Source organism: Rhincodon typus, chromosome 15 (genome assembly GCF_021869965.1).
Source record: "Rhincodon typus isolate 14 chromosome 15, sRhiTyp1.1, whole genome shotgun sequence".
NCBI classification, from domain to species: Eukaryota; Metazoa; Chordata; class Chondrichthyes; order Orectolobiformes; family Rhincodontidae; genus Rhincodon; species Rhincodon typus.
The window spans coordinates 13777377-13804024 of record NC_063346.1 but is presented as its reverse complement, the minus strand read 5'-3'; the positions used below and the strand labels follow the sequence as shown (position 1 = coordinate 13804024).

The 26648-nt window shown below is 41.0% G+C and overlaps 1 protein-coding gene across 4 annotated transcripts; it reads left to right on the top strand.

Annotated features, from left to right (window-relative positions):
• On the top strand, positions 1–23916 carry LOC109935412 (uncharacterized protein C16orf46). 4 transcript variants are annotated; one of them, XM_048605771.1, is made up of 3 exons: positions 1–227; positions 5104–5357; positions 20915–23916. In XM_048605771.1, exons 2-3 carry the CDS (start codon positions 5136–5138, stop codon positions 21920–21922), a joined length of 1230 nt encoding a protein of 409 aa, XP_048461728.1. In that variant the 5' UTR covers positions 1–227; positions 5104–5135; the 3' UTR covers positions 21923–23916. The 4 variants fall into 4 exon arrangements, 3 of the variants coding, with proteins under 3 accessions (XP_048461728.1, XP_048461729.1, XP_020389632.1); XM_048605772.1 differs by lacking the exon at positions 1–227 and adding an exon at positions 4277–4438; XR_007263771.1 differs by lacking the exon at positions 1–227 and adding an exon at positions 4280–4438 and having other exon boundaries at positions 23357–23916.
• Positions 23917–26648: the final 2732 nt, after the last annotated feature.

Sequence of the window (26648 nt, the reverse complement as noted above, 5' to 3'; positions counted from 1 at the left end):
GGCGGCGGGCAGCACAATAACTGTCATGGTAACCGCTCTCATCCCGCCCTCATGCCCTCCTCCCCCGACCACCAAGGTCCTTGATGGTCTTTCCAACCTCTGTCTCTGAGGGAATACCACGCAATGAGCTCGATGCTAGCCTCAGCACCACCATCCACACTCTGTTTCCGAAACAGTGACCGTTCATGACTGAAGCATGTGGGTGGAACAATACATGAACTGAACAGGCAAGTAAGGCTCACTGTGGGGCACGGAATATCAGAGATTTCACTCCGAGCCGCAGTCTCCTTACCCTTCCCTTCCGTGACGGTTGCAACCCCAACAGTTCTGAAGAAGGGTCATACTGTTAACTGTATTTTCTGGCCACAGGCACTGCCAGACCTGCTGAGTTTCTCCAGCAAATTTCTGTTTTTGGCCCACAAGGTTCTGTCAGGTTTTAACACTTCCACTTAGTCATAAGCCCTGTCTTATCACCTCTCCTTCCCCTCATCAGCAAAAAGGTAAAAACTAATGTGGGCATAGTCTTACTAGACTACAAAGCTGCTCTCAAAAGAGAGAGATGGCTGTTTTATTCTTTCTGGCAAACATTCCAGCCAGTACTTTTGCATCCCTAATTGTCCTTGAACTAAAACCCTTCCTAAAATCAAACACATTTCTGTTGTTCTGAAATCCCAAAGGGTTCCTAAAATAAATCAGGTAGCTTTTCTCACAACAATGACTTCAATTCCAGAGTTTGTTCATTGAATTCAAATCCCACCAATTAACAACTGGGTTCTGAGGAAGGATCACTGGACCCGAAACGTTAACTCTGTTCTCTCCTTCACAGATGCTGCCAGACCTGCTGAGCTTTTCCAGTAACTTTGTTTTTGTTCCCAATTAACAATTGGAGTGTGGGATGTGAACTCATGCCCTCAGAGCAGAAGCCTCCGGATGAAAAGTAGTCGTTTAACCTGAGGGTCACTAGACCCCAGGTAAGTGGAGGCATTCATGGTAACCTCAGCCAATGTGGGAATTTAACCCATATCACTGACATCACTGTATCAGAGACTAGTTGTCAACTCTTCCTATTAAAAATCTATTTGTCTCTCTACACGTTTTTCTCTCCGAGATCTGTCTCCATCTATCCACTCATACCTCTCCCTCACACTCCAATCCTGCCATCACCATAAATACCACTTTTTCCTAGCTGCCATGAAGAGCCAAACTGGACTTGAAACGTTAACAGTTTTCTCTCCAAAGTTGCTGTCACACCTGCTGAGTTTCTCCAGCAGTTTATGTTTTTGCGATCTTCAGCATCTGCAGTGCTTTGTTAAATTCTTCGTACACACACACATACTTTTAATATCTAATACAAAAACACAATGGACATGCGATCTTTTAAAGCCTTGCTTTAAGTTATACCAAGTGTTGTACACTATGAACACTTGTGAAGCTCCAAGTCCTCCAAGAACTTTCACTGTTGGTAGAGGTGACATATTTTAGCCACAGTGGGCAAAAATAAGGAGACAGTGGTGAGATGTTAATGACCCTTAGCTAGCATACAAGAGGTAAAATCAGAAAGTTCTGGAGAAACTCACTAGATCTGGCAGCATCTGTTGAGAAAGAGACAGAATTAATGTTTCAAGTCTGATAGGACTCTTCGCCAGGACTTTTATCTCAGATTTCCAGCATACCCCGTGTTTTTCTTAAAATTTGTTTTGGGCAATTATTGCTACCTAGGCCAGCAATAATTGCCCAACCCTAACTGCCCTGTAGAAGATGGCAGTGAGCTGCCCTTTTGAACTGCTGCAGTCCATGTGGTATAAGTACACCCACAATGCTAGTAGGGAAGGGCTTCCAGGATTTTGACCCAATGACAGCAAGAGCAGTGATAGTCAAATCACTATGGTGTGTGGCACGGAGGAGAATTTCCAGGTGGTGGTGTCCCCATAGATCTGCTGTTCTTGTCTTTCTTGGAGGAGGAGATTGCGCGTTTGGAAGATGTTATTCATACAGCTTGGGTTATAGAGTCATAGAGCTGTACAGCATGGAAACAGATTCTTCAGTCAACTCGTCCATGCCTACCAGATCCTAAATTAATCTAGTCCTATTTGCCAGAATTTGGCGCAAATACCTCTAAATCCTTCCCATTCATATACTCATCCAGATGTCTTTTAAATATTGTAATTGTACCAGCCTCCACCAATTCCTGTGGCAGCTCATTCCATACATGCACTACTCTCTGCATGAAAAAGTTGCCCCTTAGGTTCCTTTTAAATCTTTCCCCTCTTAACTTAAACCTATGCCATCTAGTTTTGAAGTCCGCTAGCCTGAGGAAAAGACCTTGGCTATTCACTCTATCCATGCCCCTCATGATTTTATAAATCTCTATAAGGTCACCCCTCCAATGGACCAGAGAAAATAGCCCCAGCCTATTCAGCGTCTCCCTTTAGCTCAAACCTCCAACCCTGGCAACATTCTTGTAAACCTTTTCAGGTTTCATAACATCCTTCCTATAGCAGGGAGACCAGAATTGCACGCTGAATTTCAAAAGTGGCCTAACACATGTCCACAGCTGCAACATGACCTCCCAACTCATGTACTCAATACACTGACCAATAAAGGCAAATGTACCAAATACCATCTTCACTATCCTGTCAACCTGGGACTCCACTTTCAAGGAACTATGAACCTGCACTCCAGGGTCTCTTTGTTCAGCAACACTTCCCAGGACCTTACCATTAAGTGTATAAGTCCTGTCCCAATTTGCCTTTCCAAAATGCAGCACTTCACATTTATCTAAATTAAACTCCATCTGCCACTCCTCGGCCCATTGGCTCATCTGATCAAGGTCCTGTTGTACTTTGAGGTAACCTTCTTCGCTGTCCACTACACGTCCAATTTTGGGGTCATCTACAAACTTACTAACCATATCTCCTATCTAAATCATTTATATAAATGACAAAATGAAGTGGACCCAGCACCAATCCTTCTGGCACACCGCTGGTCACAGGCCTTCGGTCTGAAAACCAACCCTCCACCACCACTCTCTAACTTCTACCTTCGAGCCAGTTCTGTATCCAAATGGCTAGTTCTCCCTGTATTCCATATGAGGAACCTTGTTGAATACCTTACTGAAGTCCATAAAGATCAGTTTAGTTACATGCGTCTTGTAGATGGTATGTACTGCTGCCACTGTGCATTGGTGGTGAAAGGCATGAATGTTAAAGATGGCGTACATAACATGTAGACTACTTTGTCTTGGATGGTGTTGTCAAGCTTCTTGAGTACTGATGGAGCTTCATCCATTGATGTGAGTGGATTTATTCCATTGTATTCCTTACACGTGCCTTGTAAATGGTGGTCAAGCATTGAGGAGACAGATGAGTTACTCGCTGCAGAATTCTTAGTCTCAGATCTGCTCTTGTAGCCACAGTATTTAAAGAGTTGGTCCAGTTCAGTTTCTGGACAGCGGTAACCCCGAGAATGATACCTGGGGCAATTTAGTGATGGTAATGCGATTGAACATCATGGGGAGATGATCTGCTCAAATTACACTGCCCTTGCAAGCTTCTTCCTCATCTCTAAAGTTCTTCTCAATTCAGTATCCATCTTCCTTTAAACTCCTCATTTGATCTCTGTGATCAGGTACTGTGCCACCAACTGGCCATAATCCATGTCACAGATGATGTTATCTGTATCTATGGTGTGGCATCCCTCTTCTATCTGTCTGTTGTCTTCGACATGGTCCACTGTACCTTCAATGACTTACCTCCACTTAGGGTAATATTTGATTGGTTGAACAACTTAACTCATGGTTTTTTGGAAGTCAGTGGTCACAATAGACAGTCATTTATAATTGTTCTCTTATTTTCTTCCTCCCTCATTCCTCCATATGCTAATATGTAGAGAGAACTAGATAGATCTTGATCTTTAGGAGCATAGGAACAGGAGTCGGCCATTCGGCCTGTCGATCATGGCTGTTCCCTCACTGCAATGCCTTTGACCCACTACATCCTCAAAAGGCTGTTTCGTCATTGCAATGCTGTTTACCTAACCCATCCTCAAAATCCTATACAACACTGGTAATCAGAAACCTATCAATCTCACAGCCCTATGTGGGGAGTACTCCAGAAGTGCACAACCCTCTGAGTAAAAACATTTACCATCTCAGACCAAAGTGGTATCTCTTTAATTTTAAATTGTGTCCCCGGTTCTAGGTTCCTCAATTAGGGGAAGCATCTTACCTGCATATACCCTTTTAAGTATTTTGTAGACTTCAATGAGATCACCTCTCATTCTTCAAAACTCGAGTGAAAACAGACCCAGTTTGTTCAATCTTTCTTCGTAGGAGTCTTGCCATCTCGGGAACAAATCTGATGAATCTTTGTTGATGTCACTCAATGGCAACAACATCTTTCCGAAGAAAAGGAGACCAAAACTATACATAGTGTTCCAGGTAGGGGTTAACCAGGCTCCTTTACAGTTGATGCAAGACTTCGCTACTCCTGTACTCAAATCCTGTTGCAATAAAGGCTAAAATTCCATTAGACTTCAGAACTGGCTGTACCTCCATCTTAGCCTCAATGATTTATCAACAAGGACACCCAGGTTCCTCTTTATGTCTGTACTTTCCGACATCTTAACATTTAAGAAATATTCTGCATACGTTCCTCCTACCAAAGTGAATAATGTTGCTTCTTTTTTCATCCAGTAATTGTTATACAAATGGATCAGCAGATATCCTGTGGCAGTATCAATGCTAAGTCAAATGATATATTGTTATATCTAGACAGCATAATATACTATATCATGCATAATGTATTATTTAGCCAGGCAGAACTTATAAAGAGTATATTTGTATCTATTTGGTTTTGAAACCATTTGCCTCTTTGATGGATGTGGGACAACTTTGTGGTTTACATCATAGCATTCTGTACGATTGCAAACAAAAAGGTTTGCCATTTTGAGAAGGCAACCTCTTTTACACGGAGAAAACAATATCAATCGTATGTGAAGTAATGTCATTAAATAGTAAGTACAATGTCTTATTTAATATTTAATGATTTTGCTTTAACTTGAATGTAGTAAGGGATTAACTGCATGATTCACTTCATTTGACAGATAAACAATCTAACAAAAACCTTACATAGAAAATGGAGTCTCAGGATGAAGACATGATTGAGTGCGAAAAAATACCATTTTCCGATGCTCCCCATAGAGACAATAAAATGGCAAGAAGTCCTACCCATTTTATACATTCCTGGGAGTCTGAAAGGAAACTCATAGATGTTCTCATCAGACTCAGTGAGGAGACTTATGATGACGACCGAAAGCAAATGGATCAAATCATTGTTAGTAATGGATGGGATGATGCGGTAAGTGGTTGAACCTTTTGTTTCAGCATTTTCTGTTTAGTTTGACTGGGTAGATTATATTTTAATTGAGGAAGTGTTAACATTAGTCCTGACTTACTTTGATATACCATACTTAATTTTTATGGGACGTTTTACATGAATATGAGATTGAGTAAATTGGGCCTGTGTACTTCAGAGTTTAGAAGTATGATGCAAGGTTGGTGACATAAATGTACACTAATTTATATATGTATTTATATCACTTATTGTGTATTTCTGAATTTTGAACAGATGGCATGTGAATTTTCTATGTCCCCAAAAGGGTTGAATGATTAATTTCTTTTCAAAACAATAATCTGAGGGAGATTGTCCAAGAAGGCTATTGGGAATTTGTTTAGATTAGGAGAGTTTACTAGTGAATAAAGTAAACAGCGTAGTATATTAATTTTTTTTTCTTTATTCATTTGCGGGATGAGGGCGTCACTGGCTAGGCAGCATTCATTGCCCATCCCTAATTGCCAGAGGGCAGTTCAGAGTCAACCACATTACAGTGGATCTGGAGTCACATGTAGACCAGACCAGGTAAGGATGGCAGTTTCCTTCCCTAAAGGGCTCTAGTGAACCAGAGATAGCAGGAACTGCAGTTGCTGGAGAATCTGAGATAACAAGGTCTAGAGCTGGATGAACACAGCAGGCCAAGCAGCATCAGAGGAGCAGGAAGGCTGACGTTTCGGGCCTTTCCAACAATTGGCAATGGATTCATGGTCATCATTAGATTCTTAATTCCAGCTATTTATTGAAATCAAATTCCACCATCTGCCGTGGCAGGATGCAAACCCCGGTCCCCAGAACGTTATCTGGTCCAGCGATAGCACTAGGCCATCGCCTCCCCCTGTACTTTCGTAGACTTTCGACCTTCAGGTCGAAGATTCTGAAATTTTCTTTGGACATAAGGGAAACATCCATCGCTTGGATTTTAAAACAAAGCCTTTTAGTTTCAGTTTGGAGAAATTTGCAAATGTCTTTGTTTTACACATCAACCATCAACCATTTACGCTTCAACCATCAGTGAGTCACACACTCACTCTGAGAAAGGGAGGTAGTTTCAGAACTGTTAAAGATTTTACTTAGTATACAGAGTTACATTTGAATGTTACAGACCAGAGGTTTTTGCTCAAAACCCTGAGAGGTATTTTGAAGCTGTGAAAGTCTAAATTCAGTTGTATGAAGGCTCCAGGAAAAGGCTATTAGATTTTAAAGGCAGGGAATTAAAGCCACCTTTTAGATTTGAAAGAGAAGGAAATTCTTCCTGAAATAAAAACAAAGGGCTGGAGAAACACAGCAGGTCTAGCAGCATCTGTGGAGAAAGAAACAGAGTTAACGTTTTGAGTCCCAAGATTCCTCGGAACTCTAGTGCAAGTGCAATAAAGGAGATCTTTAGGATTAACTGGATTGTATTCCAGAGTGTGTTTTGAAATCTTTAAATTTGTGTTGTGTGTAAATAGTTTGGTTTACTCAATTTTGTCTTTTTTTGCATAATAAATTTCTGTTCTGTTGTTAAAACCAAACCTGCAACATTGTGTACTTGTGTTTCAGTGGAAGACTACCTCATTAAAACCAAACAATGTATGGTCTGTCAAGTCAGATTTCAGTGTCGGATCTGACTTGTCCAGTAATAACGTCAGCTGAAATCGTAACAGAAAAATAAGATGTAATTTCATTTAAAAGTATTAATCTTTTTGATATGATAGATGCTAAGTGATGGTTTCACCCAATTGGAACTTCTAGCACAGCAAGCACTGGCTCAAGATAAGGGGCCAATTATTCAGGAGTGAGACAAGGAAAGCTTGTGAATGTTTGGGATCCTTTATCAGAGGAGATTGTGGATACTCAGTCAATCTGCATATTCAAGGATAGGATCAATCATTTCTTGGGTAATGAAGAGAGAGGGTGAGAAGTGGAAGTTCAACCATGATCGTATTGAATAGCATACAACCTCAAGGGCCCACATTACCTACTGTTAGTTCTCATTACTTAATATAGGAAGTAGAAAATAACATCTGATCTTGGGCTGCTGTTCCACAGGCCCTTCAGCCCACGATGTTGTGCCGAACTTTTACCCTAAACCTAAGGTCTGTCTAACCTCCGCCGCTACCTTATACTATCATCCATATGCCTATCTAATAGCCGCTTAAATGCCCCTAATGAGGCCGACTCCACTACCCTCTCTGGCAATGCATTCCATGCCCCTACCACTCTCTGAGTAAAGAACCTACCTCTGACGTATCCCCGATATCTACCTCCTTTCACTTTAAAACTATGTCCCCTCGTAAAAGCTACCTCCACCCTAGGAAAAAGTCTCTGGCTGTCCACTCTATCCATACCTCTGATCATTTTGTACACCTCTATCAAGTCACCTCTCATCCTTTGTTCTAAAGAGAAAAGCCCGAGCTCTCTCAACCTTTCCTCGTAAGACCTTCCCTCCATTCCAGGCAACATCCTGGTAAATCTCCTCTGCACGTTTTCTAACGTTTCCACATCTTTCCTGTAATGAGGTGACCAGAACTGGACACAATACTCCAGATGTGGCCGAACCAGGCTTTTGTATAGCTGGAGCATAACTTCACGGCTCTTGAACTCAATCCCTCTGTTAATGAAAGCTAACACACCATACGCCTTCTTAACAACTCTATCCACCTGGGTGGCAGCTCTCAGGGAACTGTGAACATGAACCCCAAGATCCCTCTGCTCCTCCACACTGCCAAGAATCTTTCCGTTAACCCTGTATTCTGCTTTCAAGTTTGTCCTTCCAAAATGAATCACCTCACACTTTTCAGGGTTAAACGCCATCTGCCACTTCTCAGCCCAGCTCTGCATCCTATCAATGTCCCTTTGTAACCTAGAACAGCCCTCCGCACTGTCCACAACGTGACTCACCTTCGTATCGTCCGCGAACTTGCTAATCCACCCTTCCACTCCTTCATCCAAATCATTTACAAAAAAACACAAATAGAAGAGGACCCAGAACAGATCCTTGTGGTAAATAAGGGGCAGGACATTTAGGAACACACTGAGGAATATAGTCACTCAAAGTGAATTAGTGGAAATCTACTCCAAAGGGCTGTGCAGGCTCAGTCGTTGCATATTTTCAAGTCTGAGATCAATAGATTTCAATGTATTAAAAACAAAGGGTTACAGGTGCAGGAAAATGGTTTTGAAGTAGACGATCAGCTACAATCTCATTAAATGATGGAGATGGCTCAAAGGGTTGAATGGCTTACTCTTGCCTGTTTCTTACGTCCTTACATTCCGGTGCTACTCAGTAAAAGCAGTAGCTGTAACCTATTTGGATTTCCGAAAAGCATTCATTAATGGACCACATATAAGGCTATTTATAAGAACTCATGGATTGGAGGTAGTATAGTAGCATGTTGATTAACTAACAGAAAAGTGTGTTTGGGGTCAGGGGCATTTTCAGAATGCCAACTTGTAACTAGTAAAGTGCCACAGGAATCAGTTACAGGGTGGCAATCATTTAGAATATACATTAGTGATTGAATGACGGAAGTGAACGCAAATTGCTAAGTTTGCAGATTACACAAATATAGGTGGGAAGACAAATAGTGTGAATGACGGGGCCTGGGGGGTGGGGTCCAAAACCAGACGTCATAGGTTTAATGTGAGAGGGGAAGATTTAAAAAGGGGACCTTAGGGGCAACTTTTTCATGCAGAGGGTGGTGCATGTATGGAATGAGCTGCCAGAGGAAGTGATGAAGGTTAGTATAATTACAACATTTAAAAGACATCTGGATGGGTATATGAATAGGAAAGATTTAGAGGGATATGGGCCAAAAGATGACAAATGGGACTAGATTAATTTAGGATATCTGGTCAGCATGGACGATTTGGACTGAAGGGGTCTGTTTTCATGCTGTACAGCTCTATGACTCTATGATAAGTTAGATGAATGGGCAAAAACTTGGCAGATGGAATGTAATGTGGCAAATGAGAGATTATGCATTTTGGCAAGAGGAATAGAAGACATTAGTATTATTTAAATAGGGAAAGACTGCAAAAAGCTGCGGCACAGCGGGATTTAGGGTCCTTACGCACGAGTCACAAAAAGCTAGCGTGCAAGTCCAAGGTAGGAGACAAAGGATGGTGGTAGGGGGTTGATTTTTGGACTGAAGGCCTGTGACCAGCAGTGTGCCACAAGGAACGGTGCTCGGTCTGCTGCTTTTAGTCATTTATATAAATGATTTGAAGGAGAATATAGGAGATATAGTTAGTAAGTTTGCAGAGGACACAAAAATAGATGGAGCAGCAGCTGGTGAAGAAGATTATCTCAAAGTACAACGGGTCCTTGATCAGGTGGGTCAATGGCTGAAGAGTGGCAGATCGAGTTGAATTTAGATAAATGTGAGGTGTTGCATTTTGGTAAGGCAAACTAGGACAGGACTTATACATTTAACAGTAGGACCCTGGGGAGTGTTGCAGAATAAAGAGACAGGGGACAGGTGCATAGTTCCTTGAAAGTGGAGTCAGGGGTAGACAGGGTGGTGAAGACGGCATTTGGTATGCTTGCCTTCATTGGTCAGAACATTGAGTATGGGAGTTGGGACGTCATGTTGCGGCTGAACAGGACATTGTTGAGGCCACTTTTAGACTACTATGTACAATTCTGGCCTCCGTTCTATAGGAAGGATGTTGTTTAACTTGAGAGGGTGCAAAAAAGATTTAAGAATGTTGCCAGGACTGCGGTATTTTTTCCTGGAGTGTCAGAGGCTGAGGAACAACGTTATAAAGGTTTATATAATTATGAGAGGCATGGATAGGGTGAACAGCCAATAGCTTTTCCCTAGGGTGGGGGAGTCCAAAACTGGAGGACATAGGTTTAAGGTGAGGGGAAGAAGATTTAAAAAGGACCGGAGGGGTAACTTTTTCATGCAATGGGAGATTCATGCATGGAATGAGGTGCCAGAAAAAGGTGGAGGTGGGTATAATTACAACGTTCAAAAGTCATATGGGTGGGTACATGAATAGGAAGAGTTTAGAGGGATATGGGCCAAATGCACTCAAATGAAACTAGGTCAGATTGGGATGTCTGGTCATCACAGACAAATTGGACCAAAGGGTCTGTTTCCATGCTGTATGACTCTACAACTCTATGCTCAGTGGGTAATAGGAAAGACAAATGAAATATTGATCTTTATTTCAAAAGGAATGGAGCATGAGAGAGAGGCAGGTCTTGCCAAAATCATATAAGGCAGTAGTCAGATCACACTTTGGAATACTGTGAAGATTTTTGCTCCCCTTATCCAAGGAAAGATATACTGGTTTTGAAGGCAGTCAAGAAAGGTAAACTTGTTGGATTCCAGGAAAGGAGCGAGTTCCCTGTAAGTAGAGTTTGAATAGGTTGGGTTTGGGCTCATGAGAGTGGAGAAGAATGAGGGGTGACATTAATGAAGCATACAGCATTCATAGGGGACTTAACAGGGCAGAAACAAAAGTTGTTGGTCTTTGTTGAAGAATTTAGGACCAGAGGCATAATCTCAGAGTAAGGGGTTGCCCATTTAAAACAAAGATGGACAATTATTTTTCCCCTCAGGCGATAATCAATCTGCAGAATTCTTTACTGTAGGCATCTGTTGCGGGTGGGTTATTGAATATATTTAAGGATGAGAAGGATAGATTTTTCATCAGCAGGGGAATCTAGGTTTATAGGTAAAGGACAGGAAAGCGGAGTTGCGGATTTTCGGATCAGCCATGATTTCATTGAATGGCGGAGCAGACGTGATGGTCCCAAATAATGTACTTCTGCTGTTATAACTTATTGTCTTCAATTATTCATAGCTGCACCCTCTGAATCAAGCCTGGTTCAGCCGGAATTTCTTGGAAATTTTTTTAGCTTCTCATCCATATACATACCCACCACCACCACCCCACAAAACACTGAATTTAGAGTAATAAATCAGACTATGGTTACATCTCTAAAAAGGATCATAAAGTCATTACAGAACAGGAGGCACCCATCAATTCTATACAGACTGCCAAGTAACCCAGTCTGTCTCAGTACCCCAATTGCTCAGGCTTTGATCCTTTGATGGCCCAACATCACTTATTTTGCCAGTTTTTAAACCTATTTCATGGGATGTGGATGTCACTGGCAAGACGAGCATTTGTGTTCATCCCTATTTGCCCTTCGACAGAGTAGCATGATACACTATTTCAGAGGGTAGTTAGGAGACAACCACATTGCAGTCAATCTAGAATACCAGTGTAGTTAGTTATGTTACTGCCATATCCTGAGGGGAAAGGCTATTATCACAGCTGCAGCTCTGGCAACATGAAAAGGGCCTGATTTCATGCTGGATCTATCTAGCTTCTTAGTGGTGAATGATCCACATGAAACACTCATTATCCAACTGCTGGTGTTCCAACAACATCTTGGTTTCAATATATAGCTGAGCCTAATCTGTATGCACACGAATATAAAAGGTAAAGAAAAAGACAAAGACAAAGACAATCTGATCTGTCACATCTTTGTATTTTAACTGGAGAATGAGAGGCTAATGCTCCTCAATTAGCTATGTTAGCTCCAGACAAAAGCATAAAAAAATTTAAAAGCCAGAGTTCAATTCATGGTTTAACAGAAATTGAGAAATTCCTATCTAGCAATCAGAACAATTTCTAGCAGACAGGTAACCAAGAAGTTGCCAGTGATACCACATCTTACCTGCCTTCTTACACAGTGATATCAGTCATTGCCTAGAAGACATCCAGCTCCGTTTTAAATACCTGCAATGGACCTGCTAAATTATTCCAAAGACTGATGACCCTTTGCAAAATGCACAGCTCATGACATCTAAATTACCTTGGTAATGTATTAACTTACACATATGCCTCTGGATTCTCCCTAAACTTTTTAAATCGTATAATTACACACATAGGGAGAGTCTAGTCTTGAAAGACTGTAAATACTTTGGTCAGACCTGCAGAAACGGTAGTTTTCTGAAATTGAAAGACCCAGTTCTGTAGACCCAACAGGTGGCGGCCATCTCCTTCAGGCCTGATCATGTCTGATCTGCATATCTTTGTTTACTCACCCTTTCTCTGTATGCCGTTATCTATAAGTAACAAAACACATTCGATATCAATCTTGATAATTCATTTTGATGCACAATCCACAGCCTTCCACAGATAACAGAGGTTCAGATTTTCACTATCCTTGAGCATAAAATTTCTTTATTCATTAATGGGGTGAGGGCGTCTCTGGCTAGGCAGCATTTATTGCCCAGAGGGCAGTTCAGAGTCAACCACATGGCTGTGAGTCTGGAGTCACATGTAGACCAGACCAGGTAAGGATGGCAGTTTCCTTCCCTAAAGGACATCAGATGCTTTCTGATTTTACTCCTGAACAGTTCAGCTCTAATTTTGTGATGTTCCCTCAGATTACCCCAGAGTTGTTTAAAATGTTTTTAAAAACAATCATTTCAAACACGTCAATTAAATCACTCCTCAATCTTTTAGGGAATACAGACCATACTTATGCAACCTGTCCTCATAATGTGACCTCTTAGTTTAACTTTTGATAAAATAGCACTCTGTAGAGAAAGAAAGTTTATCAAACTGAAATATTAATATTGATTAATGTTTTTCTACCCGAAACCCTAATTCGCTTTCTGACATTCTCTAGATTTCAAAGTTCTGATTATTTTGTTTTTGTGTTACTGCAATAAAGATTTGCTGTGCTCCCTCAAGGCCATAATATTATTCCTGAAGGGTGTGTCTGAAATACTAAGGTCAGTACTCCAATGGCGTCTAACCAAGGCACTGTTCCAACTGAAGCACAACAGCCTAACTATGGTGTTATAATTTCCATGTATCTGATCGTAAAGGTGCACCAACTTTTAATGTATTACTGAGAGAAAGAGACATGTTGTTGAAGCTTTTCATCTTGTACTCATCAGGGCAGGTGCAAGAATACCAAATTTCAAAGGGAACAACAATTGACAGCATATTTTTCTCATGTCATGAGAATTATTCCCTTTGAAATTTTGTATTCTTGCATTTGTCCTGATGAAAAGCTTCAAAAGCATGTCTACTTTTTGCAATAATACTCAGGTTCTGAATTTTCAGTGTGATCTATGAACATGAACCAAATCCAAAATGGGAACCACACCAAAATGGGAGGAATAAAAAAGTGATGACTGTCAAAGGGATGGAACTATTGACTTAAGTGTTTTGGAGTCACAAAGTGCAATAGCTGAAACAAACAGAGGCTGGAGTCACTCAACTTAATGATTAGATGATCAAGGAATTGTGAAAATTAAATATGCCACTTTTTTCAAGGTACGGTTTAGGAGAAAACAGCATTTTAAGTTCATTTTGCATTCATAATAGTGTGACATCGGTACACAAACATACACAGGAGTAGAATTTTAAGTATTACTACTCTCAGATCCCTCGGTGTTGCTCACAGCAAGTCAGCCTGAAGAACATAAATCTTATTGCGGCGACTCTTTTTCTCAAATTTCTCAACATCATTCAACTCATGGCAAAGCAGAACATAGGAACACAGGCCTTTCAGCCCATTGAGCCTGTTTTGTCAGTGAAATCACAGCTACATATCCTTATCTATGCTTGCCCTGTAAACACGACCAAAGAAATGTACTTTTGAATTTTTCTGTGAAACATTTTATGTATATAATCCAACATAAGAACAAAATCATAATATTGTGATTTCAAATAAATTTATTTCATCTTATGAATATACAACATGCTTTTGATGGAGTAACAGGGATTAGTTCAGAGCACAGTGCAAGAGCACTTAAACTGTGTTTCGTCCCTGACATAAGGAACTTAATTACATTTCCAGTGTTGTCAGCCTTAGGCAATGTTTCTGTTGTAATGTCTAGTGGGTGGCAGTACGATTCTACAATGCCAGTTCATCATCAGCTTTGAACTGACTCGTAAAAATGATGTTACAAAAATGTTTTGACTCCCAAGCTTTCTAAAATAGTGTCCAATGTGATCAACATCACAAGACAATGTTTCAGCTTCAGAAACAGTAATCATAGAACATAGAACAGTACAGGCCCTTCGGCCTACGATGTTGAGCCGACCTATTATTCTACTCTAAGATCAAACTACCCTGCATACCCTACATTTTAGTATCCTCCATGTGCCTATCCAAGAGTCGCTTAAATGTCCCTAATTTCTCGGACTCCACTACCACCGCCAGCAGCGCATTCCACACACCCATCACTCTGTGTAAAGAACTACCTCTGACATCTCCCCATACCTTCCTCCAGTCATCTTAGAACTATGCCCCCTCGTAATAGTCATTTCCGCCCTGGAAAAAAGTCTCTGGCTATCCACTCTATCTATACCTCTCATCATCTTATACACTTCTATCAAGTCACCTCTCATCCTTCTTTGCTCCAATTAAAAAAGCCCTAGCTCCCTCAACCTGTCTTCATAAGACCTGCCCTCCAGTCCAGGCAGCATCCTGGTAAATCTCTTCTGTACACTCTCTAAAGCTTCCACATCCTTCCTACGATGAGGCGACCAGAATTGAACACAATATTCCAAGTGTGGTCCAACCAGTGTTTTAGAGTTGCAACATAACCTCACAGTTCTTAAACTCAATCCCACTGCTAATGAAAGCCAACACACCATACGCCTTCTTAACAACCCTATCAACTTAGGTAGCAATTTTGATGGATCTATGGACGTAGACCCCAAGATCCCTCAGTTCCTCCACACTGCCAAGAATCCTGCTATTAACCCTGTATTCTGCATTCAGTTTCGACCTTCCAAAATGAATCACTTCACACTTTTCTGGGCTGAATTCCACCTGCCACTTCTTTGTCCAGCTCTGCATCCTGTCAATGTCCCGTTGCAACCTACAACAGCCCGCCACACTATCCACAACTCCACTAATCTTCGTGTCATCCACAAACTTACTAACCCACCCTTCCACTTCCTCATCCAAGTCACTTATAAAGATCACAAAGAGCAGAGGTCCCAGAACAGATCCCTGTAGAACATCACTGGTCACCAAGCTCTAGGCTGAATATTTTCCATCTACTACCACCCTCTGTCTTCTATTGGACAGCCAATTCTGTATCCAGACAGCCAAATTTCCCTGAATCTCATGCCTCCTTACTTTCTGAATGAGCCTACCATGGGAACTTATCAAATGCCTTGCTATAATCCATATACACCATATCCACTGCTCTACCTTCAATGTGTTTTGTCACATCCATAAAAGAATTCAGTAAGGCTTCTGAGGCATGACCTGTCCCTCACAAAGCCATGCTGACTATTTCTAATCAAACTGTGCTTTTCCAAATAATCATAAATCCTATCTCTCAGAATCCTTTCCAACATTTTTCCCACCACAGAAGACTGACTGGTCTGTAATTTCCAGGATTATCCATATTCCTTTTCTTGAACAAGGGAATAACATTTGCTACTCTCCAATCATCTGGTACTACTCCAGTGAACAGCGAGGACGCAAAGATCATCACCAAAGGAGCAGCAATCTCTTCCCATAGCGACCTTGGGTATATCCCGTCTGGCCCAGGGGGTTTATCCAGCCTTGTGTTTTTCAAAAGCACATCCTCCTTCCTAATATCAAACTGTTTGAGCATATCAGCCTGTTTCACGCTGTCCTCACAAAACGTCAAGGTCCTTCTCACTGGTGAATACTGAAGCAAAGTATTCACCAAGGACCTCCCCGACCTCCTCCAACTCTGCATAGAAGTTCCCTCCACTGTCCCTGATTGACCCTACCCTCACGCTGGCCATCCTCTTGCTCCTCACAAGTATAGAACGCCCTGGGGTTTTCCTTAATCCTACCCACCAAGGCTTTTTCATACCCCGTTCTATTCCACAGGGATCTGTTCTGGGACCTCTGTGATCTTTATAAGTGCAGTGGTAACATTAGAAACCTCATGCTTTAATAAAAATAAAATAGCTCTAGTGATATTAAAATGCATATGCAAATAGAATTCCTTCGTTGCTTATGGATAGGTCTACCACAGGCATGCTGACGATGCATGTTTTGTAGAGGTTTGGTTTAAGAGCATAACTTTTAATTTTGTTCTTTCCTGGAATTTGGATGATGTTGGATGGGCCAGCATTTGTTGCTCATCCCTATTTGCCCTTGTACTAAGCTTGTTGGTCATATCAGAAAGCAGTTAAGAATCCGTTACTTTATAATGGATCTGGGGCCACATATAAGGGCATATAAACCAGTTGGAATTTTATACCAGTGATAGTTTGTGGTAGTTTTATAGATGGTGAGATTTGAAACCATATACCTAGAACAATAGCCTGGGCCTCTGGATTACTAGCCCAGTGATATTCTCACTATGTATTCATCCTGTATTATAAACATTCTAAACATTTAACAAATATTACAGAAAATAGTTTGTCATAGTCAGAGAGTCATACTGTACAGAAACAGGCCCTTGGGCCCACCAGTCTGTGCTGACCAAACAACAAACTAGACTAATACCATTTACCTGCACTTAGTCCATAAATTACTGTGCCCTGGTATTATAAGTGTTTGTTACCATTGATATAATGGAAGCAAGAAATATTGGCATTTATAGCCTTATGTCAAATATTTCAGTTTTACTTAAAAATGGAAAAAAGGAGGAGTAGGCCATTCAGGCATTCAAGTCTGCTCCACCATTTTTTTTAAATGTTCACTCGCAGGATGTAGGCAACTCTGGCTAGGCCAGCATTTATTGCCCATCCCCAATTATCCAGAGGGCAATTAAGAGTCAGCCACATTGCTGTGAGAGTCACACGTAGGCTACTTAAACCTATATCCCCTAGTTTTGGACTCCCCTACCAGAGGAAAAAGACCTTGACTATTCACCTTCTCTATGCCCTTCACGATTTTATAAACCTCTGTAACGTCACCCCTTAGCCTCTGACACTCCAGGGTAAAAAGTCCTAGCCTGTCCTTGTAAACCCCCAGACCCAGCAACATCCTTGTAAATTTTTTCTGCACCCTTCCTAGTTTAACAACCTCTTTCCTAAAGCAGGGTGACCAGAATTTTAAGTCTAGAATTAAGAGTCTATTGATGACTGTGAAACAATTGCTAACTAATATCCTTCATCCTCACCTGGTCTGGCCTACATGTGACTCTAGACCAAAAGCAATGGGGGTAAGGATGGCAATTTCCTTCCCTAAAGGACATTTGCAAACAGATTCACTTTACCAACAATTGACAATAGTCATCATTAGAGCCTTAATTCCAGATTCTTTATGGAATTTGAATCCAAGTCCCCAGAACAATAGCTGAGTTCTGGATGAATTGTCCAGTAATAATACCACGATGCCATTGCCTCCCATACAGAACATCTTTTTTTCTTCAAACCCTTTGATTCCTTTCGCCCTAAATACTATTTCCTTCTTGAAAACATTCAGTGTTTTGGCTTCAACTGATTTTTATGGCAGAGAATTCCAAAGGCTGCCACTCTGGGTGAAGGCATTTTTCCTCATTTCAATCCTAAATAGCCTACCCTGCATCCTTGGATTGTAACCCCTGGTTCTGCACTCCCCAGTCTTCAGGAACATCCTGCATTTACCCTGTCTCATCCTGTTATAAATTTTATAGGCTCCTAGGAGATAGCCCCTCCCCTCATTTTTTCTGAACTTCAGTGAATATAGACCTAACAGATGCGGTCTCTCTTCAAAATTCACATAATTCTGAATGCAAGTACATATTTTGCTGCAATGGCACAGTTAGTGTAGAATGTTTATATAATAAGAGAATACATTATTTTCCAGTAATTATTACACAGGGTTGTTCATTTCACTATAGTTATTGGCTAAGAACTTGTACATCTAAATTAGGACTAATTTTAAAGAGTGCCTACTTTTACAGATTGCTATAAATGGCTGTCTGAGTAAGCGTAAATGTTTTAATGTCTTGGGGCTGTTTTTTGAATGGATTTTTTTATTGAAGCTTTATCCACCTCAGCCATTAAACTTGCATTTTCATTCTGCTGCATTTAAGGTAATCAGCAAAAGAACCAAGAGGGGAGATGAGATTTTTTTTCCACATAAATTATGATCTGAAATTAGCTACCTGAAGGGGAGGTAATGGTCTGGTGGTATTATCGCTAGATTATTAATCCAGAAACTCAGCTAATGTTCTGGGGGCCCAGGTTCGAATACTGCCACAGCAGATGGTGGAATTTATCATAGAGTCACATGGTCTTACAGCACAGAAACAAACCAATCCAACTCATCTATGCTGACCAGGTATCCCAAAATTAACTGGTCCCATTTGCCTGTGTTTGGTCCATATCCTCTAAACTATTCCTACCCATGTACCTGCCCAAAGGTCTTTTGGATGTTGTAATTGTATCTGCCTCTACCACTTCCTCTGACTGTTCATTTCATATACCTACCACCTTCTGTGTCAAAAAGTTGCCTCTTTGGTCCCTTTTAAATCTTTCCAATAAACTTAAACCTATGCCCTCAACTTTTGGACTCCCCTACCCTAGGAAAAGACCTTAGCTATTCACCTTATCTATGCCCTTCATGATTTTATAAACCTCTCTAAGGTCACCCCTTAGCCTCTGACAGGGAACATAGCCCCAGCCTGTCCTTGTAACTTCAACCCTCCAGACCCAGCAACATTCTTGTAAATTTTTCTGCACCCTTTCTAGTTTAACAACATCTTTCCTTTCAGGGTGACTAGAATTGTAAATCTCAAATTAAGAGCCTATTGATGACAAAGAAACCATTGCAGATTGTCAGAATCTGCCTCACTAACATCCTTCACCCTTGCCTGGTCTGGCCTATATGCAACTCCAGACCCCAAGTAATGTGGTCAACTCTCAACTGCCCTCCGAAATGGCCTAGCAAGCCATCATTTGTTTAAGGACAGCTAGAGATAGGCAATAAAGTGTCCAGCCAGTGACGCTCAGGTCCTATAACTGAATTAAAAAAAGGGACTGGGGATGTGGAAAGAACCAATTACATAGGAGTACAATTATATGTTAACGATTACATAGGAGTAGTACCAATTACGTAGTTCTTTCAAGGGTTGAGCAAAAGTGCAGTCGGCTAAATGAGTCAGGTTTATGTTGTATGATATAACGTTATCACTAAAGCTCAAATTTTATGACCAAGGAACAAAGCTGAAAATATCAGCTTTTTCTCCCCCCACTCAATGCATTTTCACATTTATAAACTCCAGTTGGCTCAGGCTAAGGCCGTCTTTGCCCTGGTATGTGTTCGGTGTTAATGAAGTAACATTGTCCACATGGATAAGTACAAGTAGGAAAGGCTTGCAGGGATATGGGCCAGGAGCAGGCAGGTGTAACTTGTTCAGTTTGGGATTACTGGTTTGGCATGGACTGGTTAGGCCGAAGGATCTGTTTCCATACTGTACGACTCTATATAATTGATAAAGGCATTAAACTCTTGGTTATGTTAACATGGAAAGAATTGAGTTCTATGGTTTAATCAGAATTAGGTTCCAGACACACATTCCCCTCCCCTCCCCTCGTCTGCCTTCCGCAGGGACCATTCCCTCCAGGGCACCCCGGTCCATACTTCCTTCACCCCCCAACACCTCCCCACAGCCCTACGGCACCTTCCCCTGTAACTGGCGAAGGTGCAACACCTGCGCATTTACCTCCTCCCTCCCCAGTATCCAAGGGCCCAAACATACCTTCCAGGTGAAGCAACACTTCACCTGCACTTCCAAGAATCTAGTCTACTGCATTTGCTGCTCACAATGTGGTCTCCTCTACATTGGAGGAACGAAGCGTAGACTTGGCGACTGCTTCGCAGAACATCTACGTTCTGCTCGCAAAAAAGACCCTGAACTACCTGTTGCCTGCCACTTCAATGCTCCACCTTGCTCCCTGGCCAACATTTCTGTCTCCGGCTTGCTACAGTGTTTCAGTGAAGCCCAGCGCAAGCTGGAGGAACAACACCTCATTTTCTGCTTGTGGACCCTGCAGCCCTCCGGACTCAATATTGAGTTAAATAATTTTAAGGCCTAAACTCTCCCATGTCCCAGCCCCCCACCCCACACACCAGGCCTTGTTACCACATAGCCTGCCATTACACACCCCCTGTTGTTAGTCACTAACAGTCCCCATTAACAACTATTCACCCTCGCAGCCCGATTGTTAGCAACTCCTTTGTCTGTCCAACTGTCTTTCTCTCTTTGGGCTCTATCCTATCGTTTACTCCCTACCCCACCCACCTTCTGCATATAAACTGACGTTTTCCCAGCCACCATCAGTTCTGAGGAAGGGTCACCCGAAACGTTAACTCTGTTTTCTCCTCCACAGATGCTGCCAGACATGCGGAGCTTTTCCAGCAACTTCGTTTTTGCTCTTGTTTCGTTTCAGAAGGAAGTTGATAAATTTGACATCAATTTCATTATAGTTGCTTGGAACAATGGTTACACAACTAGACATACTTGTTTATGAATATCAAATATTCAGAATATAATATTCTTTTTCTGTAGGCCAGTCATTTATCACTTTAGCTAGTGTAATTTTAAAAAGGTTTCCTTTTCTTATAGATGCATGGCTGGAGAAGGGATAACTCCTACACCCTTCTTAAGAAGTCAAAGAAATCACGAAAGGATGATAGGAAGGGGAGCCATTGTGTGTTCTGTGCAGAAATGGTGCCCATCCCAAAAAAGAAAGCCTTCCAAAATATTGATCAGTCTAGCCTTTTATCCAAATCACCCAGCAGTACAATGGTGTACAATTTCACAGAGAGGAATACCAACTCCTCTACTGAGGGAGCACCTCCTGTCTCACAAACTAAGTTGCAGCTGTACAGCTCCACAGTTTCAGAGAGACAAACAACTAAAGGCACTCAAGAACTTCATGTCCAAGGCAACAAGAGCGAGCCTGAAGTTAACTCATCTCAGGAAATAGAGTGTGAAATTATCAATGCAGATCCTGACCAACAGACACCAGCAACAAAGCATTTTTCTGTGCTGCCGCCTGTAAAAACGGCCAATGGTGATGAAACATTTGTCTCAGGTTTCAAAACAGAAAAAACATTTTGTTTGGACTTACAAAATGGCAACCGAGATCTGCAAACTGTGAGTGTAGTGTCGAAGCACAATAACAAAGACAGTTTGGGCATTAGGGCCCATGCTTGTAATATGGCCATGTTACAGGTCAGCAAAATCCCAAAAGTTGGAAATTCTGCTCCTGTTGGATTTACAAGGATTCCCTTCCTGAGCACCATGCATCATTGGTGCTGGCAATACTCTTTGATGCAAGGCCACCAGAACCTGGCCATCAACGGTGTTCCAGCCTCCAAAATAATAGAGTGCCACAGCATTAGAGTACAACCCTCCAAAATAACAAAACACCACACAAAGAACTACAAGCAAGCCAACTACAGTAAATCTACTTATACTCACAGTACTCCAATTAATATACGTTCAAACAGAATAAGACACAGGAATGTCACAGAAAGAGATATTCTCCCAGTGATTCCACAGCCAGGACCACCACAGTTATCAGGAACCACTATACCAATCTCCATATTGTCACACAAATTTCTATAGTCTTATCAAATTTTCTCCTCTTTTCCCTCCCCAATCCGAGGGTTAGTGGTTATCAAGATTGATCAGAGTGCTCGTTGCCATCCTGGGTGAGATTAGCTAACTCAGTACAGACCATTCTGCAGATGCCACACCCAGACTGGAAAGTTTATTGTGGTGTCACAGGGAAGGGGAAGTAGTAATCTAGAATTAATAATGCACAATAATTCATTATGTTGATTAGCAAACAACACAGATGTACTTGGGATAGCTATATTCACTTGCAGTGATAAATGCTTCTATTAATTTATGTAAAATGAATCTAGTATGGCAGAACCTCGAATGATGTTATACAAGTGCACGTGCAGATCTCAAATTACAATATCCAAAATGCATTTTGTCTCGCGTCACATGATTTAATTTCATCTTTTGATGAGAACCATAGTAGCAAAACAAGATTATTATTTTATTTTTTTTTTTTTTTTTTTAAAAAAGACTAGCTATAAACCTGGTGTAAGATTCATTTACCAATTTCCCCTTCACTAAGGAATCGACCATCTGGGATAGAATTTATAGCAATTCTCCAAAGTTTCTGCTAAGTTACAGCAGGAAATTTTATTTGGTCTCCAAAATAAAACAGCTCATCTTTCACTTCTCCACAATATGCTGAATCATCCCTAGATAATTTTGTTTAAAAATCTGCTGTACCTAAATAACTATAACTATGACCAATAACGTGTGCGCGCGTGTGTGTGTATCCCCTATCCTCACCATACACACTTCAAATAAATCACTGGATAGACAACCAGGAGCAGTGACCTAGGATAATTATTTCCTGGCCTATTATAGACCCTGGCCTATTCCATTACAATTAGCCTACATTGTTGTCTTATGTAGATGTATGTATCTGATGTGTACATGCATAAATAGTTTCACTAAAATGATAAAAATCACTGCAGACTTCTTTGACTGTCATCGATAACTTACTGAGAAAGGAGATTTGTTTCAAATGATGCCCTAGGCAAATTTTAAGGCATCAACCTAACGGGTGACTTTTTTTATTCATTCAACACATTGCTGTGATAAGGATGGCAGATTTCCTTCCCTATATGGCATTAGTGAACCAGAAGCATTTATATGACAATCAATAACAGTTTAATGGTCATCATTGAACCCAGGACCCAGAACATTACCTCGGTCTGTGGATTTATAGTCGAGCAATAATACAACTCAGCCAACACCTCCTCTGGCTTGCAATTTGAGGCCAACTGGCTTGTAACTTGAGAATTTCTTTTCTCTTTTTATAACTAGTGTTATATCTGGAGTCAACACATACCAACCGAATATGGATTGTTACATACAACGCATCTGAAGCATACAAAGAAACTATTCAAGTTCTGTAGTGGTACATTGTCAGCGGTGTTGATATAAACAATAACCACACTTGTTTTCTTCTAGAAAGATCATACACCTTTGGATAAAAAACATGGAACACAGAACCATGGAACATTCAGCGAGAAATATTGGACTAAATTGAGAGTCAAAAGCAAGAAACTTACCCCTGGATGTTTTCTACGAGTCTTATTTTTAATAGTTATAAAAATGTTATTTATTGTCCAATTTCTATTTCACTAAGTGCCACTCATCAGCCCTTATGCATCAATTCATTGTGAAATCAGAAACCATAGGGACTCCCTCCTTTGTGGGTAGGCATCTCTTCATACTAATATGAGAGTTTAAGAAGCCATACAAAATTGCAACTAATAACTGGCACCCGACCATGCTGGATTCTGAATCAGAGCTACATTTTTTGAAGATTCATTGCCTGAAACCTGTTGGAAGAATCTGAAAGCCTGAAGCAATACTAAAGTTGTAAGGATGAAATTGGCAGTGCATATGGCGGGGGGTTGCCTACTGCTGGTGGAAAGGATTGCCCAGGACAGGCGTCCCTGGAACATGTGGTTTTACATTAAAAATTATGCATTTGGTTAATTAAACATTTTTAATATGTCAACTTATTTCAATAGAGAAAACATCTCATTTGCCTTTAAGTTCTACCAACAGTCACTATCCCACATATAATCTTCCTACAGGCATTCAGGACTCCAGGCCGAGACACTGCACCCCAACTGAAAACTTCATCGTTGCACAAATACATTCTATTGATCTCTCTTTCTCTGTTCACCAGCGTTCCAGCTGGAGGGATCTGCAACACACAGAGGAGTAAATGATTATGAAAGCTTTTGTCAGGTCCCATTTTGATGTAATGCACTCAGTTCTGGACATTGCTTCAGAAGGGATATATTGGTCTTGAAAGGTTGGAAATCCAGCTATTCCTAAGCTAAATGGTCTTAATTTGAGGGCAAGTTGTACAGCGTAGGCTTGTATCCTGACCTTGGATGCAGATGAAAGGGCAATTGAATTGTGTAAGGAATTGACAGGGTAGACAGCAAAACTTTTTTCAGGCACGAGGGTCCAGAACCTCAAAAGAAATAATTTGTTATCCTCAGTGAGGTTACACTACTGATCAACAAAACTGCTGTGTGATGCAAAGGATATTAGATGAAAAGAGAATTGTTATTTCCAAGAATGATAGTAAGCCTGAGGATTGGGGAGTTTTAGAAATAGCCAAAGAGTGATGCAGAGGTAAAAATAAATGAGTGTCAGAATGATAGAATCGTTACAGTGTGGAAACAGGCCATTTGGCCTGAGTCCATACCAACCCTCCAAAGTGTATTCCACCCAGACCCACCCCACCTCCCCAACCCTATTCCTGTAACCCTGCATTCCCCATGGCTAACCCACCTAGCCTGCACATCCCTGGACACTACAGGCAATTTAGCATGGCCAGTCCACATAACCTGCACATCTTTAGACTGTGGAAGGAAACCCATGCAGAGAATGTGCAAACTCCACACAGACAGTTGCCGAAGGGTGAAATTGTAGAAAGAATTAAAGAACATAAGAAGAAATAGAGTGCAGAAAAAAGGATGAAACAAATACATACATCCCCGAGGCTGACACAGGAGAAATTATATTGGGGAATGAAGAAACGGCTGAGATTAAGCTCCTATGCTCCTATGCTGCTGCTTGGCCTGCTGTGTTCATCCAGCCCTGCACCTTGTTGTCTGAGACTAAGCTGATTTTGTATCTGTTTTTACAGAAATTAGAAACAGTGGGGGTTAAAGGAGTAATAAAATTGGGAACTTGAGAATAAACAGTAGTGAACTTAACAATGGCATTTTAACAGGTGACTACAGAGTTGGTGGTTGCATTTGCTGTGAATACACGAGATGCTAGGACAAACCTAGAAGTGAGAAAACACCACTATTCCAGTAGGGGAGAGAAAAATCAGAACCACAAGCTGATCAGGCTGACATCAGTACTCAGAAAAATGCTGAAATCTATTTTAATAGAGCATGTAGAAAATCATAAAATGGTTGGATAGAGAGAGACAACATTGTTTAATGAAAGGGAAATTATGCCAACAAATGTATTGAAAGCTTTTGAGATGCAATGAAATGGGTTGGATAAAGGGGAACCAGCTAATGTATCTTTAAATTTTTCAAAGACATTCAATAAGTCTAACCACATAAAAGATGATCGCACAAGGTTAGGATTCACGTGTTTGGGGAAAACAGCATGGCTGAAGGATAGGTTAAAAACAGTATGAATAAACGGTAAACAATTTTGAGACAATTCCTAATGATGCTTGACTGAATGGATGCTGAGGAAATATTTCTCTTGCTGGGGAATCTAGAACATGAGGTCAGTCTTAGATTAAGGGGCCACATAGGACAGTCTCTCATTTCTTCTGAAGGGTTGTGAATGTTTGAAATTCTCTAACCCCAAGAGCTGTGAATGTTCACTTCTTGAGTATACTCCAAGCAGAAGTCAATAGAATTTTAGGTATGAAAGAGTTAAGGGATAGTGAGAGAATGTGGCATTCAATAAAATCATGGTTATTTTTCTATTGCAATGTTGAGAAAGATCAAAGAACTAAGTGACATACTAGTGTTTTGTAGTATGAACTGCAGCATCAAGACTGGGCGTGCAAAAGTTTTAACAGTAAGTAAAATAGGAGTGCAACCCTGACCACTATCAATAGTTGATTATGGCCACTTTTGGAATACTGTGTTCAATTCTGGTTTCTCTGCTATAGGAAAGACATTGTTAAACTTGAAAGGTGCAAAAAAAATTTACAACGATGTTGCCAGGGTTGGAGAGTTTGTGCTATTGGGAGAGGCTGAATAGCTATTTTCCCCAAAGTGTCAGAAGCTGCAGGGTGACCTTAGGAGGTTTATAAAATCCTGAGGGGCATGGATAGGATGAATCGTCAAGGTCCTTTTTCCCCGGGGTAGGGGAATCCAAAACTAGAGGGCATAGATTTAAGGTGAGAAGGGAAAGATATAAAAGTGACCTAAGGGGCAATTTTTTCATGCAGAGGTGCATGTATGGAATGAGCTGCCAGAGGAAGTGGTGAAGGCTGTTACAATAACATTTAAAAGGCACCTGGATGGGTACAAGTATAGGAAGGTGTTAGAGGGATTTGGGTCAAATGCCGGCAAATGGGACTAGATTTGAGCTGGACCAAAGGGTCTGTTTCCATGCTATACATCACTATAACTCTAATATCATTTGTAATGGAGATTACAAGTTCAAAATGTAAACCTACTATGCTGCTAATGTATTGAGTGAATCTCCTTGACCTATCTTTGAGATCCATTAATGACAGTAATTGCAGTGCACT

Bases quoted from the DNA above. Each gene is read 5' to 3' on its own strand.
- LOC109935412 (XM_048605771.1), top strand. From the start codon at position 5,136: ATGGAGTCTCAGGATGAAGACATGATTGAGTGCGAAAAAATACCATTT. The intron at 5,358-20,914 runs GTAAGTGGTTGA...CTTTTCTTATAG, and splicing joins GTAATGGATGGGATGATGCG to ATGCATGGCTGGAGAAGGGA.